Genomic DNA, 16,997 nt, shown 5'->3' with positions numbered 1-16,997 from the left:
TGTATAGGACACCATGATAGGCTGATTTCAGAACTGACTAGTGTGATGATGAAGATTGATTGGCTAAGACAGAGCGATTGAGGAGAGCGGAGGTTGGTGGACCTAGCTGTTGTGACATGAACCCAGAACAGCCCCAGCATTAGAGCTGGTTTATGGTCAATCCGCCATCTGCAGTGGCCTACAGCGTTTACGGCGATTCAGCCTCCACAGAAGTCAGAGCATTAATACTTCTTGCGCTTCAGGGAGCAGAAGATAGCGGAGTGAGTCATACACATCCAATAAATTGGTCTGCACCTCTTAAAACGCACCACTCGAGTGATTCAGGGCTAAGAACACTGTTCTGTGCCCAAGAACACTAAGGTAACCTGCCTAAATGACTACTGACCCGTAGCACTCACATCTGTAGCCATGAAGTGCTTTGAAAGGCTGGTCATGGCTCACATCAACACCTTTATCCCAGAAACCCTAGACCCACTCCAATTTCCATACCGCCCTAACAGATCCCCAGATGATGCAATCTCTATTGCACTCCACGCTGCCCTTTCCCACCTGGACAAAAGGAACACGTATGTGAGAATGCTGTTCATTGACTACAGTTCAGCGTTCAACACCATAGTGCCCTCAAAGCTCATCACTAAGCTAAGGATCCTGGGACTAAACACCATCTTCTGCAACTGGATCCTGGACTTCCTGACGGCCGCCCCCAGGTGGTAAGGGTAGGTAACAACACATCTGCCAAGCTGATCCTCAACACTGGAGCCCTTCAGGGGTGCATGCTCAGTCCCCTCCTGTACTCCCTGTTCACTCATGACTGCACGGCCAGGCAAGACTCCAACACCATCATTAAGTTTGCAGATGACAAGCAGTGGTAGGCCTGATCACCGACAACAACGAAACAGCCTGTAGGGAGGAGGTCAGAGACCTGGCCGTGTGGTGCCAGGAAAACAACCTCTCCCTCAACGTGATCAAGACAAAGGAAAGGGATGGCCGAGCACGCCCCCATTCTCATCGAAAGGACTGTAGTGGAGCAGGTTGAGAGCTTCAAGTTCCTTGGTGTCCACATCACCAACAAACTAACATGGTCCAAGCACACCAAGACAGTCATGAAGAGGGCTCACCAAAGCCTATTCCCCCTCAGGGGACTGAAAAGATTTGGCATGGGTCCTCAGATCCTCAAAAGGTTCTACAGCTGCACCATCTAGAGCTTCCTGACTGGTTGCATCACTGGCTGGTATGGCAACTGCTCGGCCTCCAACCACAAGGCACTAGAGGGTAGTGCGTACAGCCCAGTAATTCACTGGGGCCAAGCTTCCTGCCAAGACTTCAGCCACCCTAGTTATAGACTGTTCTCTCTGCTACCGCAAGGCAAGTCTAAGAGGTTCTAAACAGCTTCTAGCCCCAAGCCATAAGACTCCTGAACATCTAATCAAATGACTACCCAGACTATTTGCATTTTCATGTCTTTCAAATCCCTACACGAGGTATCATGAAGATGTTTATATTTGCAAACGCCTTTCATCAAATTTCTCCATGTTTGTTGTGAAAGAAGTTGTCAAGAAAGGGAGTGTGTTTATACAGGATGTACCGCCCCCACCTACCATCAACAAAATTTGGGAGGCGCACGGCTCAATTTGGCCTCTGCGAGGCTCCGGAGGATCTGCATTGGCGTCACCCCCTCCATACAGAGCCTGCAGAATCAAGCATAAATCACATTATAGTTAGACAGAAGACACGGCCTCCTAATGATACACACAAGCAAATACCTACACACAAACACACACACACACACACAGTCCAGTTCATCCCACACTGTTAGCCCATTATCCCCCAGCAGACAGCCTCCTGCTCGTTAGCGGATGTATTAATCACCTGAACAGATAGGTGGGGAAAGCAGAGCAGCCTCCCTCACTCACTCCCTCCCTCCATCTCTCTCTCTCTCTCTCTCTCTCTCTCTCTCATGCTCTCTGTCAGTCTGTCTACTGATCTAATTCACGTCCATGTCTATCTGTTTGTCTATCTGTCTGTCTTTCTGTCTACTGCTCTAATTCACTTTCCTGTCTGTCTGTCGGTCTCGAGCTCTGATTCACTTCCCTGTACTGTCTGTCTAGTCCAGCTGGCTGGCTGGCTGGGGTTAGCATGCTGCACTGGAGGAAGGAGACAGTCATTATACGCATCAGTCACTCTGTCACCATGACCTTAGTGTACCCTCTGGTTCCTATTTGGATTTGAGTGACTTAACGCATACAATGGATCAGAGAAAGAGCATGGATAAGAGTGATAAGTTGGATTCAGTATAGGTTGTCACATATGTCCAGTGGTGCACACACACACAAGTGTTAAGGAAATATATATTTTAGGGATACAGTAGGGGAGGGGAGAGTCGGGTGTATGTGAACCAAAGGACAGACCCAAGGAACCTAAGGAAGCCCCATCACTTCGTCATTGTACCATAGCTGGGTGATCTAATGATGAGGGTGTTACCATAAAGTGATACTAATAACGAGGGGACACCACATCAATTCCACCCTGCTCCCTGTGCTGTCATCATTAGAGCCGTGATTGACGGCTGGGATAGCCACTCTGACAGGGAGATGGAGGAAGATGGGACTCACTCCTGACAAAGGATTTATTGAGGGACGGGAGTATTATCCTGCTGAAGGACACTATCTTTAAACCTCACAAGTTCACTGCATTTTAACTTTGCGATGATCTTTTTTAACACTCAGTTGTTACTCAGCCCAGTGTGTCAAAGTTAATAGAATAAGAGGTACTGTTAAGTCCCTGTGTCAGCAACCATTCCTATTATTTTCTCACGGCCATAGACAGTTTAGCAGGACAGAGGTGGCGGTCCCTTTCAGAGGAACAAAGAGAAGAAGACTTGTCTCGGTCAGGGCTGACAGAGACTCACACAGGGCTCTCCCTGGAGGAGGGGTCTCCAACCTTTTCTAGCATGAGAGCTACTTTTAATTAAACATGTCGAGAGCTGCAATTTATTTTCTAGCCTTCAAATAGGCACATCCTTCAAATAGTACCCCTGCAACTCTTCCCCAGGTCCTTAGTGTACAAGAGCACTATGTTGTGTGTGTGTGTGTGTGTGTGTGTGTGTGTGTGTGTGTGTGTGTGTGTCCACTTGCGCCACCGAATAGCTGATCAGCTAGCTTTTCATGTGGCGCAACTGATAACAGTGGCAAGAGGCTCTGGGAGGGCGGTCACATGTGCTTTCAAAGCAGAGGTCCTGGGTTTGAGCCTCGGTGTGAGCCGAATCAGGAGGAAGAGGTACTTGTTAAGCAAGAATCCGTGACATCCTTTAAACACACCTGCGCGTGTCCATGTGTGTCTGCATATGTCTGTCAGTAGAGAGAATCTGTGTGTTTGCATATATAAGTTTCCATGAAGAGAGAAAGACAGCGCATTTCATATCAGGGCTAGGGAGGTTAATCATGCTGAGAGATTTAAGTGAGAAAGAGAAAATGACTTTGTCTCAACGTTCTTCGTTTTTTCATTTTTTCCACTCTTATTCTGAGTCATCAGACTATGGGATTGCAGGACTGCAGGAGCTGTGACTGGACTTGCAAACGAAAAGTCAACATTTGAGTTGCGCCTGGGAGACTTGATTTACCATCTATTTCTATTGGGCACAAAATAATGTGAAACACAACCAAAACAAACAGCAAATACATCCAACAAGTGTGTAGAGTGAGAAGCTTGATGTTATTATTGTGTGCTAGGAATATGGGCCCAAATACAAAATTTATGACTACTTTAATACACATATAAGGGAATTGTCCCCAAAACCTTTGGTCCCCTAAAGTGGGGGGAAACTATGTACAAAAACTGATGTAATTTCTAAACGGTTCACCCGATGTGGATGAAAATACCATCAAACTTAAGCTGACAGTCTGCATATGATACATAGACATGCTACATAGTCATTTTATCAGGTCAAATTCAAAGTGCTTGAGTACAGAGCCAAAACATAAAAAAATGTATCTTCTTACAGTGGGGTCCAAAATGATCGACACATCAACAATGACTGTACAATAACACTGAGCCATATTGAATGCTCAAAGAAATTGGAGACATCACATACCTCGCTTGTCAGATCTAGACTCTGTACATAGGGCAGCAGTCTCTAAGGTGTATCTGTGATGCAGGGGAGGCTGCCTCTGACCTTGGCTAGCAAGCTGCTATTCCTACACTACGGCTGACCAGACACCTGTAATAATGCTATTGAGTGTGTGTTTGGTCTGGGGTTATTGCTGGGGAATGTGATAGTCCTGGTCTTAGTGGATAGAGAATGGAGAATGGCTAGCTAAGTGAATCCCACTCTGTGTGTGTGGATCTGTGTGTGTGGGGGGGGGGGGTCTGTGTGTGGGTCTATGTCTGTGTGTGTGTGGGTATGTGGGTCTGTGTGTGGGGGTCTGTGTGTGTGTGTGTGGGTCTGTGTGTGTGTGTGGGTCTGTGTGTGTGTGTGGGTCTGTGTGTGTGTGTGGGTCTGTGTGTGTGTGTGTGGGTCTGTGTGTGTGGGTCTGTGTGTGTGTGGGTCTGTGTGTGTGGGTCTGTGTGTGGGGGTCTGTGTCTGTGTGTGTGTGGGTCTGTGTATATGTGGGTCTGTGTATATGTGGGTCTGTGTGTGTGTGGGTCTGTGTGTGTGTGTGGGTCTGTGTGTGTGTGTGGGTCTGTGTGTGTGTGGGTCTGTGTGTGTGGGTCTGTGTGTGGGGGTCTGTGTCTGTGTGTGTGTGGGTCTGTGGGTCTGTGTGTGTGGGGGTCTGTGTGTATGGGTCTGTGTGTGTGTGGGGGGGGGTCTGTGTGTGTGGGTGACTCCTAGCGGGCCTCAAGCTTTAACAGGTGATCTTTACATACATTTCCTACCGATCTGGTCTGGGGTGGAGAGGCCAAATGGCCCTCGCAGGAGAGGGGATGTGTGTGTGGGAGTGGCACGGTGGGTTCCCAATCACCCACTGTACGGTTTGGACAAACACACACAGAGGAGAGTGAGAGAAGAGGGGTAGGAAATAGAGAGAGGGGATAGAGAGGGCGAGAGTTTGACCCACTGTTTATTCAAATCCTATTACTGCTGCAGCAGAGGGAGAGAGGGAGGTAGGGAGACAGAGAGCGTGTGAGAGAGAGAGCGAGAGAGAGAGAGAGAAGGGAGGGAGGAGAGTACCTCAAAAGTTATTCCTAAAAAATCTAATTTTGTGTCTTTCTCCTCTCACTCCGCAACTCAGTTCAAAGATGTTGATGTATTCTAATACTATGGTCAATGTGTTTCCAGCTACGAGGGCTCACCAAGCCATGAAATGGAAAAGGAGATACAATCAGTGGGTATCTGCAAACAAGCCCTGTAGTCATGCATGAACTGGCAATATTTTGGCATCAGCTAACATTTTGTTGAACAGTGAATGCAGCTCTGCCAGTGTACTTGTACTGTATTCTAATTTTGACCTCTCACTCTCACTCTCTCCTCTTATCTTTTTTCTCCTCTCTTGCCTGGCCCTCCTCTCTCCCTGTTCCTACTTCCATCTGCTTCCACTCTCCTCTCATCCTCTCCTTCGTCCCCTCTCCTCTTCTCCTCTCTTCTTCTCCCACCTGGTCCCCTCTCCCTCTTCTCTTCTCCTCTCCATCTCCAGGATACGTACCTTTCCTAAGGAGTCTCCTCTGTTGGGTCGAGATACGGTACGAGCTCTCATGTACTACGCCCTCAAGGTCTGGAGTGACATCTCACCCCTCAATTTCCATGAAGTGGCGGGCAACGACGCAGACATCCAGATCGACTTCACCAAGGCCGACCACAACGACGGGTACCCTTTCGATGGGCCGGGAGGCACCGTGGCACACGCCTTCTTCCCCGGAGAGAGGTTCACGGCAGGGGACACTCACTTTGATGATGATGAAGCCTGGACCTTCAGATCACCAGGTGAGTGGTTGGTGGTTTACTGTACCTTCAGTGACTAGTGTGTATTGTGCATGTATTGTATATGTGATATCATGTTAATTTGTTCATTATATTTAGGTGTATGAAGTACATTTCCAGGAGTTTGCACGTGGGTGCATGTGTGTGATGCCCAGTGACACCTTGCAGCTCCAGCGGTTGGTCGGTCAGCCATGGGTCGATCAGATCTACTAAATGCTCCCAGACACAGGGATGCTCTCATTAATCATTAAGTCTGACTGCTGCTGCCCGGCTGCTCGGCTGAGGACTGCCCACCTCCTCTTCCCTCTCCCCTCTCCCATTCTCATTAGACTGAGTGGACACAATGTCACTTCCCCATCGCTCCCTCCCTGTCCATCTCTGATGGAGAAAGTCATGCCTTCTCTGTTATGACCTTACCTCTCCTTCCTTCCCGAGACAGACGGAGGAAGAGGGTGGCAGGCGAGTGCAGACAGTTTTGGAAAATGTCTCTTTTTCTCAAGAATGAGCTCCACCTACGTCTCCCTGTCTATGATGAGACTAGAACCGCTGAGAGCACCCAGAAGTGCAGATCCTACAGTTTATAGATTCACGTTCCACTCTAGCCAAGCCCAATACCTCCAAAGATAGACAGCCAAACACATCTGGAGAGGTGATGTAATGTGTGATGTATGCTGGCCCATTACCTCTCTAACAGGGCAGGACAGATCCAGCCCCCTCCCAAAGACAAACGGACCCAAGTTTCAAGTTTTAATGTCACATGCACAAGTACAGTGAAATGCCTTTCTTGCAAACTCAAAACCCCACAATGCAATAATCAATAACGATGTATTACTAGAAGAAAAAAAACTTGAGAAATAAAAATAGGTCATATGAAATACACAATAAAGTAAATAAGTAAGCATATATTTAAAAAGTCAGTTCCAATACCATATGAACAATGTGTAGGGATACTGGAATGATGGAGGTAGATATGTACAGTTTAGGGGTAAGGTGACTAGGCAACAGGATATAAGATGAACAGAGTAGCAGCCTCTTGTATGTGCGTGGGTGTGTAGAGTCAGTATAAATGTATGTGCATATTATGTGTGAGTGAGAGAATTATGGCGTAAGTGAGTGTTTGTGTGTGTGTTGGAGTGTCGCAGTGTGTGTGAGTGTGTAGGGCCCTGTGAGTGTGCATAGAGACTGAAATAAAAGGTCAATAAAGATATAAGGTAATCTCAGTCCGTGTAGCTAATTTGTTAGCTATTTATTAGTTGTATTGCTTGGGGATGGAAGCTGTTCAAAAGCCTGTTGGTGTCAGAAGCCCATTGCTACCTCTTTCCGTGCTGCAGCAGAGAAAATAGTCTATGGCTTGGGTTGTTGGGGTCTTTGATGATTTTCCAGGCCTTTTTTTTAACACCGCCTGATGAAGAGGTCCTGGATGGCAGGGAGCTTGGCCCCGGTAATGTACTGCTCTGTCCACACAACCCTCTGTTGCGCAATCGATCGAGGGCGGTGCTATTGAGATACCAAGCAGTGATGCAGCCAGTCAAAATGCTCTCAATGGTACATCGATAGAACCTTTTAAGGATTTGAGGGCCGATGCCAACGTTTTCAACCTCCTGAGGGTGAAGAGGCGCTGTCACGCCTTCTTCTTGACTGTGTGGGTGTGTTTGGACCATGTTAAATCTTTAGTGATTTGGACACTGAGCTGTCTACCTGCTCCATTGCCAACCCATCGATGTGGATGGGGGCGTGCTCGTCCCCCCCATTTCCTCTAGGTGGATGAGGGCAGTGTGGAGAGCAATTTAGATTGCGTCATCTATGGATTTGTTGGGGCAGTATGCAAATTGGAGTCTGTCTAGGGTGGCTGGGATGATGGAGATAGTGTGTGCCGTAACCAGCCTCTCAAAGCATTTCATGATTATGGAAGTGAGTGCTACAGGGTGGTAATCATTGTGGCATGAAACCTTAGAGTTCTTATGAACATGGGTGACTGTGGTCATCTTAAAACATGTGGGGATTGCAGACTGGGACAAGGAGAGGTTGAAAATTACTCTGAGAACGCTCCCTGGAATACTGTCGGGGCCCGCGGTTTTGCGGGTGTTGACCTGATTAAAGACCCTTCTCACGTCTGCCTCAGAGATCACCCAGTCCTCTGGGTTGGTGACGGCCCTCACTCCCGGCTCGTTGTTGTTGTCAAAGCGTGCATAAAATGCCTTGAGTTCGTCTGGTAGAGAGGAACTGTTGGGCAGATCGCGGTTGGGTCTTCCTTTCTAATCCGTACTAGACTGTAGCCCCTGCCACATGTGGCATGCGTCGGTACCTGTGTAGTACAATTCCACCGTTTTCCTACATTGTCTTTTTACTCGTTTGATGACTCTGCGGAGGTCATAGTGGGCCTTCTTGTACTTCCTGTCTTCGGCCGTAGCATCAGGGTTGTTTACAATAGCTCTGTGTGCGGTAGCCCTGCTCTTTAGTTTGACGCCAACCTTAGTGTTAATCCAGGGCTTTTGATTTGGGAAGCAGCGAACCCTCACAGTGGGTACAACATTGCTAATGCATTTTCTAATCAGCTGGTGATGGAGGTGGTTAGCTCGTCGATGTTATCGGCGGAGTCTCAAAAGCAGTCCTGAAGCATATCCTCTGATTTTGGTGACCATTTCCCAACGAAGCGAATCGCAGGTACTTCCTGTTTCAGCTTCTGCTTTTAAACAGGAAGCAAGAGTACTGATCTGATTTGCCGAATGGAAGACGAGGGAGTGCCTTGTATGCTTGCTTGTGGGACCCAGACCTCAGTGTGGGGGGTAGGAGAGTAGCGGGGCTGTGTGATGCAGACTGGCCCAGCTTGTATGCCTGGTGATGGGGCCAGGCTGCCAGGCCGTGCCCTGGTCTCCCTCTGTCCTGCAGGAGGCCTGGGGGCCATATGCTCCTGGACAGTGGCTCAGTCTGCTCCAATTAGGGCTCCCACCAGGCCAGACCAGGCCGGGCAGGCAGGCAGCAGCTGCCTACACGGGGACTGGCAGGTGGAGCAGACAGGGAGGGAGGGAGAGAGGCGGTGGGGGTCAAGGGAATACACTGAGAGGGTTGGCGGATGGAGGGTTAGATTTAATGAAGTGGGAGAAAGTGAAGGAAGATGATTGGAAAATCCAGCCTCTCTCCAAGCCATCTCACATCACTGCATGAATAAATGATGATGATGATGAGGAGGTGGAAGTGAAGGATAATGATGATGATAAATATTATGATTTACCCTTCTCAACCCACACAGGGAATGAGATCGCTCCAGTATTTGCTTATGATATGAACCCTTTTACTGAAACGAATGAACGCCCCCAAACCACCATCTTGATTTCTTGTATAGTTTCCTAGTCCTTCAGCACTTGGATTTATTTGTGTTTGTTTGCGTTTCGTGTTATCCTTGACTCTCTGGTGGCAGACGTGAGTCGCCAAGGCGCAGGAAAGACAGTTAATTAAGCATCTCTTAACTTCTTCTCAACGTCACAGTCCGTCGGGTCAACACCGCGACTCTTATTCCCCCCACACAGTAGGATACTAATCTCGAAGATCTCTTACTAAAACTGATACCAATGCCTTACCTTGACAAATGTTATGTACATGTATGTGTGATATGGTTATTGTTGTGTTTTAAGACACTGAAGGATTGCGTTCTTTGACATGCTTAATGTAAACATTGTTGGTGCTTTGGGTTAGAAAGGGGAGTTAAACCTTAACTAGTTGTCCCTAGTTTTCTGTCATAACAGCGAGCCATACAGGTGCTTCTTTCATTCAGGTCCTTTTCAGTCAGTCTGCAACAGGATTCAAGGCCTGGCCCTGGCTTTTTTCCCCCAATATCCTAGATATTGGAGTGGGTTGTTGTTGCTGCAGCTTTCCAACAAGAAGATCATCTTTGGAGAGGTTGGTAACTTGTAAGGTCAAGCGCTAGCAGTGAAACGCGGAGGTTCAGTAGACGTCCTGGGCCCTAATCTTCTTAAGAAGGATGGACATTATCAGAGGAATAAGGACTTGAGTAATTGCTTTTCCTCTCACCCTTTTTTTCCCTCTCGCCCCTTGCCTATTCTCTGAAAACATCTCCCATTGTATTGTTCTTGTCAGGACTTTACAACTTTCCACCCTTTGAGGACCATCTGCTAATGGACGTAATTACCACTGGATTTAAAATGGCCATTTGAAGAACAGTGGAGCTAGAAGAATGCTGAACGCTCCATTTAAGTTCGCTAGCATTCTGCTCCCCACTGGTTGATTGTAAGGGGTGACATCAAATGTGGTGGCCAGGGTAGGCTCTTGGGGCCCGAGTCACATAAATGGAAGGCTGTTTTTGTTTTGACAGCAGACAGAATGCTTTTATTCATTATCTCGCAGCTGATTGCTCGCTAATGCAGACAGCTTACGGTGGCCGAAACAAAAGGCTCATTAAGCAGGTGTGTTTTCACTTTGGCTTTGGTTCATGCCTGTGTGCGTGTGCACACTTGAGTGTGTTCATGTTTGTGTGAAACTGGGAGAGAGAAAGAGAGACAGAGAGACAGAGAGACAGAGACGAGAATGATATGGTAGAAGGTAGAAATTGCTCCACCCTGCTCATCCACATTATCAAGCTGTCAGCCAGTCATTTAGTCTCCCTGTTCTGGCTGACTGGCTCCTCAGAGACCAGGGTGCACCCCATGGCTAACAGGCTGTACGCCATCACCACCGTCGCCATCACCACAGAGGAACAGCAGCCCTCTCCTGAGGAATGGAGAGAGACATCGAAATGGAGCCCTAGTCATATTTGGAGATGGTCACAGGGGCATGGAGTCAGGTTCCACAATGCTGATAGTATTTTGGCTGAGTAAACAGTCACAAAGCTGAACCTGCTGTAGTCAGTGAACAAAGGACTCTAAAAGGGAATAGGGGATTGTTCCTCTCATCCTCCACAGACTCCTAAAGTTTTCCTAGAAGCACCCTTTTCTGGCCACCTGTGGCTTGCTTTTAGAAAAGGTTCCCATCCCCAAATCTAATGGGACAGACAGACTCCATCTGGCCTGTACTCTCTCTCTCTCTCTCTCTCTCTCTCTCTCTCTCTCTCTCTCTCTCTCTCTCTCTCTCTCTCTCTCTCTCTCTCTCTCTCTCTCTGTACCTCCTGCTGCCACCCATCCCAGCCCAGATGCTTCCTCCTCCACCCTGCATACTCCTTGTAAAGGAAATGGCACCATGGTACCATAACCTCTCTCCCTCCTTGTATCTCTTCCTCCCTTCTCTCCCTTCCTCCTCCACCATTTCTCCATTCCATTTCTGCACAATATGCTCCCTTAGATTACAACATGTATTGGGCTTTCCTCGCCCTGGTGGCTGCACTAACCAGGAGTGAATCTATCACCAACTCTCTCATTTGTCTGTGTTTGAGCATGACCCTGAGACGCAGCCAAGCCTGTGCTAATCTAAAGCTAGCCACACACAAAGCACCAGGGAACCTAGCTAGCTGTGGCACACTAACACACACCACACCGAGTTTGGTGGATGGTAGAGCCGCAATCGAAATCTCTTAGCCACAGGTTAGAACTCTTGGTCTCGCTTAACAGAGCCAGACAAACAGGTTTTCTTTCTTTTTTTTAAGCAAATTCAGCCGTGGAGGAGAGGAACAGTATTTCTAGCATGCTGCCCTCGCTCCAGGTGTCCCTCCATGCTCGTCTGTGACTGACAGCTCGTGGATCAGACTGCATTTCCATAACTATCTCTCTGCACCACTACCCTAAAAGCATTAAAAGCCTCTGTGCCTGCCTGCCACTCTTCTTAACTGTAACTATATGAAGATGAGTTCAGAAGTAAGAGAAAAACAGTGTCCACCCTGAGATTGAAAAGTTGGGAGTTTGATTCTCGGCCGAGTCATACCAAAGACTGCAAAAACGATTTGCTTTTTGCTTGACACTCAACATTAAGGAGATCAATTGGGGTTAAGGCCCTGCAATAGACTAGCGTCCATCAAGCTGCCTTACGCTACAGAAACAGGAGATTGGCGTCATGGTCCCACCTGTCACAAGAGGGAGGCAGAGACCGCCCTAGAGACTATTATGACACTCAGGTGTTTTCTATTACTAATTATGATTCCCTTTTAAGAGATGTGTGTTTTCTGTTACCCTTTGCAGATGCTTGATTTGTTTGCTGTGTGTGTTTGTCTCCTGAGTAGATTGTCGAGTCCTAGTGTTTGTTGTTGTCCCAGTTTTACTTTGTACCTACTGTTGAACTTTTTCCAAGTAAGGTATTTACGTTTATTCTAAACCACTGGTTCCTCGTCTGGTTCTCTTCTCTGCTCCTGGGTCCTACCTCATGTCACAGCAAGCGTCTGCCTCCAGCATGGACCCAGCAGAGATCGACCAGATCAAGAATGTTATAACCCACCAAGGAGCACTGCTGGGGTGACAGCAAGAACAACTTTCCCAAATATCAGAGACTCTCCGGCCACTTACCGACTCCCTCCAACCAATGCACACCCACAACCCAGGAAGAGCCATTGCCTAAGTCTCAGCGCCCAGTGCTCCAGTTGTCACCGTAGATTTCCCAGGGAACCGGCACCGGGAACCTAAGATCCCAGCCCCTGAGTAGTATGACGGCCACCCGGGAAGATGCAAAGGGTTCCTAACACAGTGCTCTCTGGTGTTCGAGCTATAGTCCTTCTTGTTCCACACCGATCGGGCCAAGATCACCTATATCCTCTCTCTACTCTCGGGTAAAGCCATGGCATGGGGCAACGGTGGTGTGGGAACAGCAGCCACCATCCTGCAGCTCCATAGTATTTCTCTACACCCGCAATAACATCTGCTAAATATGTGTATGTGACCAATAAAATTTGATTTGATATCAGCCTTCATTTCCAAGTTGCAACGAGTCTTCGACCACCCAATCGGCAGACGAGAAGCGGCAAGCCGGCTCTTCAACCTCCGCGAAGCGGCCAGACCAGTGGCTGACTTCACCATTGAGTTCTGCACCCTCGCTGCCGAGAGTGGGTGGAATACTGAGGCACTGGTCACTGCCTTCCACCAGGGTCTATCTAACTCTATCAAGGATTAACTGGCCTCTCAGAAACTGGGAGAGGAACTTGAGTCCCTGATAACGCTTGAATTGAAGATCGACAACCGCATCCAAGAATGAGTGAGACAGCGCCCCTTTGATACCCTCCCAGTATCCTGGTTTCCACAGTACTGAGGAGCCCATGCAGCTGGGACGCACACGTCTGAGCCCACAGGAAGGCGACAGGTGCATGTGGAAAGGCTGCTGCCTCTACTGCGGAGGTCTCGGCCATCTCTGTCCGTTCTACATGCCCAGAGCTTACGGGAAACACAGGGGCTCGCCAGGACAGGGGGAGACCCTGACAAGCTGTGTAGTCACTCCCAGTCATCATCTGTCATTACCAGTGACCCTACACTGGGACAACCATCAGCACCATATTCAAGCCTTTGTGGACTCCGGGGCCGCGCATCATTTCATTGATCAGGACCTCGCCAGAGAATTACAAATCCCCTGCGTGAAATGCCCCATCCCTCTGCAGATTCAGATTCTGTACTCCCTCTCGGCCCCTGAAGCGGCAGCCATGGACGACTACATCCGGGAGTTGCTGGAGGCAGGCTTCATTCGTTCCTCAACATCCCCAGCTCGCGCAAGCTTATTCTTCGTGGGAAAGAAGGATGGGGGTCTGTGTCCCTGCATCGATTACCGAGGGCTGAACAGGATTATGATTAAGAACCATTACCCCCTACCCCTGATGTCCTCCACCTTGGAGCTTGCCCAAGGGCCCCAATTTTTCACCAAACTGGACCTCCGCAATGCTTACAATCTGGTGAGAATCAGGGAGGGAGATGAATGGAAAACTATCTTTAACACCCCTAGTGGCCACTATGATTATTTAGTCATGCCATTCGGCATTGGTCAATGACACTCTTAGGGACATGTTGAATCGTTTCGTCTTTATTTACCCCGACGACATCCTGATTTTCTCCAAGACCCTTCCAGAACACATCCTGCATGGTGGTCACCGACTGGCCCCGTCCCGCCTCACTCAAACAAGACCAGGGTTTTTCAAATTTTTACAGACGTTTTATACTCAACTTTGGTGCGGTGGCAGCGCCACTCACAGGCCTAACCCGTCAGTCCCAGACCCAGTTTTGCTGGACCCCGGAGGCTGACAGGGCATTAAAGGAGCTCGACATTTCACCTCCGGACCCATCCTTGTTCATCCTGATCCTGCTCGTCCCTTTGTGGTAGAGGTGGACGCCTCGGATACTGGAGCAGGAGCGGTCCTTTCACAGCAGAATGAGGGGGACAGGAAACTGCACCCATGTGCCTTTCTCTCCAAGCGGCTCTCAAAGGTGGAATGCAACTACGATGCTGGCAACCGGGAGCTCTTGGCAGTTAAGTGGGCCCTTGAGAAGTGGAGACACTGGTTGGTGGGGGCACCTCATTCCTTCGTGATCTGGACGGACCACAAGAACTTGGTCTCCATTCAAGAAGCCAAGAGGTTGCACACTCGCCAGGCTCGGTGGGCTCTGTTTTTTAACAGGTTCAACTTCACACTAGAAAATAAAGGAAAGCCGCACACTCTAAGAGCTCAGATGCAAAAATTTTAATAACCAACGTTTCGACAGCTAAGCTGTCTTCATCAGGGTATCATCACAAACACTGAGAGATGAGTCATTTATATAGTGTCAAGAGACACACAGGTGTTTGTAATCATGGCCAAGTATGGCCTAATATCATTGGTTAACTGAAATATTTAAAAAATGGTATACAAGGAACATACAAAAAGACAAACAAATGGATAACATATGATCATAGCATTTGTAGTCTAAAAAGTATCTAACAAACAATTACAATGGCAAAATCACAATAATCACAAGAATGGCTTCAGATCAAAGTCTATGTTGAGACCGAAGGGAGCAAGTGTCTTTAAATTAAAGATCCAGGCAGCCTCTCGTTTTAACAATAAATTATCAAGGTCACCCCCTCTCCTCGGGAGGGTGACATGTTCGATGCCAATATAACGCAGAGACGAAATCGAATGGCCTGCCTCAACTTCACACTAGCCTATCGCCTGGGATCCAAGAACCAGAAAGCAGACACCCTGTCCAAACAACATGATGTCTCTAACGAGGAGAAAGACCCCGAGCCCATCATCCCCAGCTCCCGCATTGTGGCCCCTGTGGTATGGAGTATTGAGACCATGGACTGACAAGCCCAGACTGAGAACCTGACCCCGGCGGGGGTCCCACTAACAGACTCTATGTTCTATGATCAGCCCATTCTCGAGTACTACAATGGGGACACTCCTCTAAATGAACAGGGCATCCAGGGGTTAATTCGACACTGGAGTTCCTGAGGCGGAAATTCTGGTGGCCCAACATGATTGAGTATCTGAGATCCTTCGCTACGGCCTGCTTCATCTGTACCCAAAGCAAGTCCTCACGACAGCAACGGGCTGGGTTGCTCCAACCTCTGTCCATCCCCAACTGGCCCTGGTGCCCACCTGTCCCTAGACTTTATCATGGGGTTACCTCCATCCCAAGGGCTTACCACTATCCTGGTGGTCGCCCATTTCATCACCCTATGCAAGTTGCCCTCAGCCAAAGAGACAGCTGATCTCATGATTAGCCATGTCTTTCGACTACAAGGACTCACACAGGACATTGTCTTGGACCGTGGCCCCCAGTTTGTCATGCAGTATTGGAAAGCCTTCTGCTCCCTGTTGGGGGCGTCGGGAGTCTCTCCTCTGGCTTCCACCCACAGACGAATGGGCAGACTGAGTGGGTCAAACAGGAGCTGGAGAAGTTCCTCCGCTGTTTTGTCTCCACTCAAGCCACCAACTGGGGCAAGTTCCTCATCTGGGCCGAATATGCTTACAACACACTGCCGAACTATCGCCTTTCGAGTATCAGTTTGGGTTCGCCCCTCCCCTCCCGTTTCCTGAACAAGAGGCCGAAGCGGGGGTGCCCTCAGCAGAGGCGTTCATTTGACAAATTTGCCGCACCTGGACCAGAGCGCAATCCTCCTTGTTCCACTCCTCTGTTTAAGAACAACACCAGGCAAACCGACACCGAAGACACCTTCGGCTCCTCTGACCTGGTCAACGGGAGTGGCTGTCCACTCGTGATCTCCGCTTAAAAGTGGACTCTCGGAATCTCGCCCTGCGCTACATAGGACCATTCAAGATCCTGAGTCGCATCAACCCGGTCACCTATCATCTGATTCTCTTCTCTGCTCCTGGGTCCTACCTCATCATGTCACAATAGGCTCCTTCTCCTATGAGCCATTCCAGTTCACACAAGCCAAGGCTTTCTAGGGAAGTCCAACACAACATTCTTCTGTCTTGTCTATCAGTGAGGGGTGTGTTCATGATACAAAAGCTTTATTAAAGCATTTCTCTGCTCCAATGGATGGAGAAATCTCACCGTTATCTCTCTCACTTCTATCCTTTCGCTCTCTCTCCTCAGACTCTCACGGGATGGATCTGTTTGCGGTAGCAGTGCATGAGTTTGGTCATGCTATTGGCCTGGCCCACACCTCAGCAATAGAGTCCATCATGAGGCCGTACTACCAGGGTCCTGTGGGGGACCCACTCAAGTACGACCTCCCCTATGAGGACAAGGTCCGCGTCTGGCAGCTCTACGGTATGTTCTCCAGCCCACGTCTCTCTCCTATACTATAACCAACACTTCTCTTTCAGTCATCTCCCTCCACTCTCCACCTATCTTTCCTATTTCAGTCATCTTTATCCTTCGGTCCACACATCTGAACACCTCTTGCCTAGCTACTCCTCCATAACTCTTCTATACCTGCCCCCGCCTACCTCACTTACACAGATCACTGGACTGGCATCCTGCCATCCCTTCTATGTACACATGCTGTGCGGAAAATCCTACCCACCACCACCCCTCAACCACTCATTGCAAATGTCTCCTATAATTACCCATGATTCCTAGCGGGACGTGGCCGCCCATCCCTCAGCACGACACGGCGGTGCAGAGCAGAAAACCTAAGGCCTCGGCACAGGAAGCAGAATTGATTTGTTTATATGCAAGGAGCGAAGAGAGGGCTTTAATTGGTCATCCCTGTGGCA

At 48.7% G+C, this 16,997-nt stretch overlaps 1 protein-coding gene across 1 annotated transcript in view; it reads left to right on the top strand.

Moving 5' to 3' along the window:
• Positions 1–16,997, top strand: part of LOC115204016 (matrix metalloproteinase-17) — an 85,622-nt gene that overhangs the window by 61,572 nt on the left and 7,053 nt on the right. The window contains exons 4-5 of the mRNA XM_029769213.1: positions 5,631–5,917; positions 16,372–16,548. Of these exons, the coding sequence (XP_029625073.1) occupies positions 5,631–5,917; positions 16,372–16,548 (464 nt within the window). The remainder of the gene's footprint in view (positions 1–5,630; positions 5,918–16,371; positions 16,549–16,997) is intronic.

The sequence above is a fragment of the Salmo trutta genome, chromosome 12 (genome assembly GCF_901001165.1).
Source record: "Salmo trutta chromosome 12, fSalTru1.1, whole genome shotgun sequence".
NCBI classification, from domain to species: domain Eukaryota; kingdom Metazoa; phylum Chordata; class Actinopteri; order Salmoniformes; family Salmonidae; genus Salmo; species Salmo trutta.
This window is presented reverse-complemented; position numbering and strand designations above follow the sequence as displayed.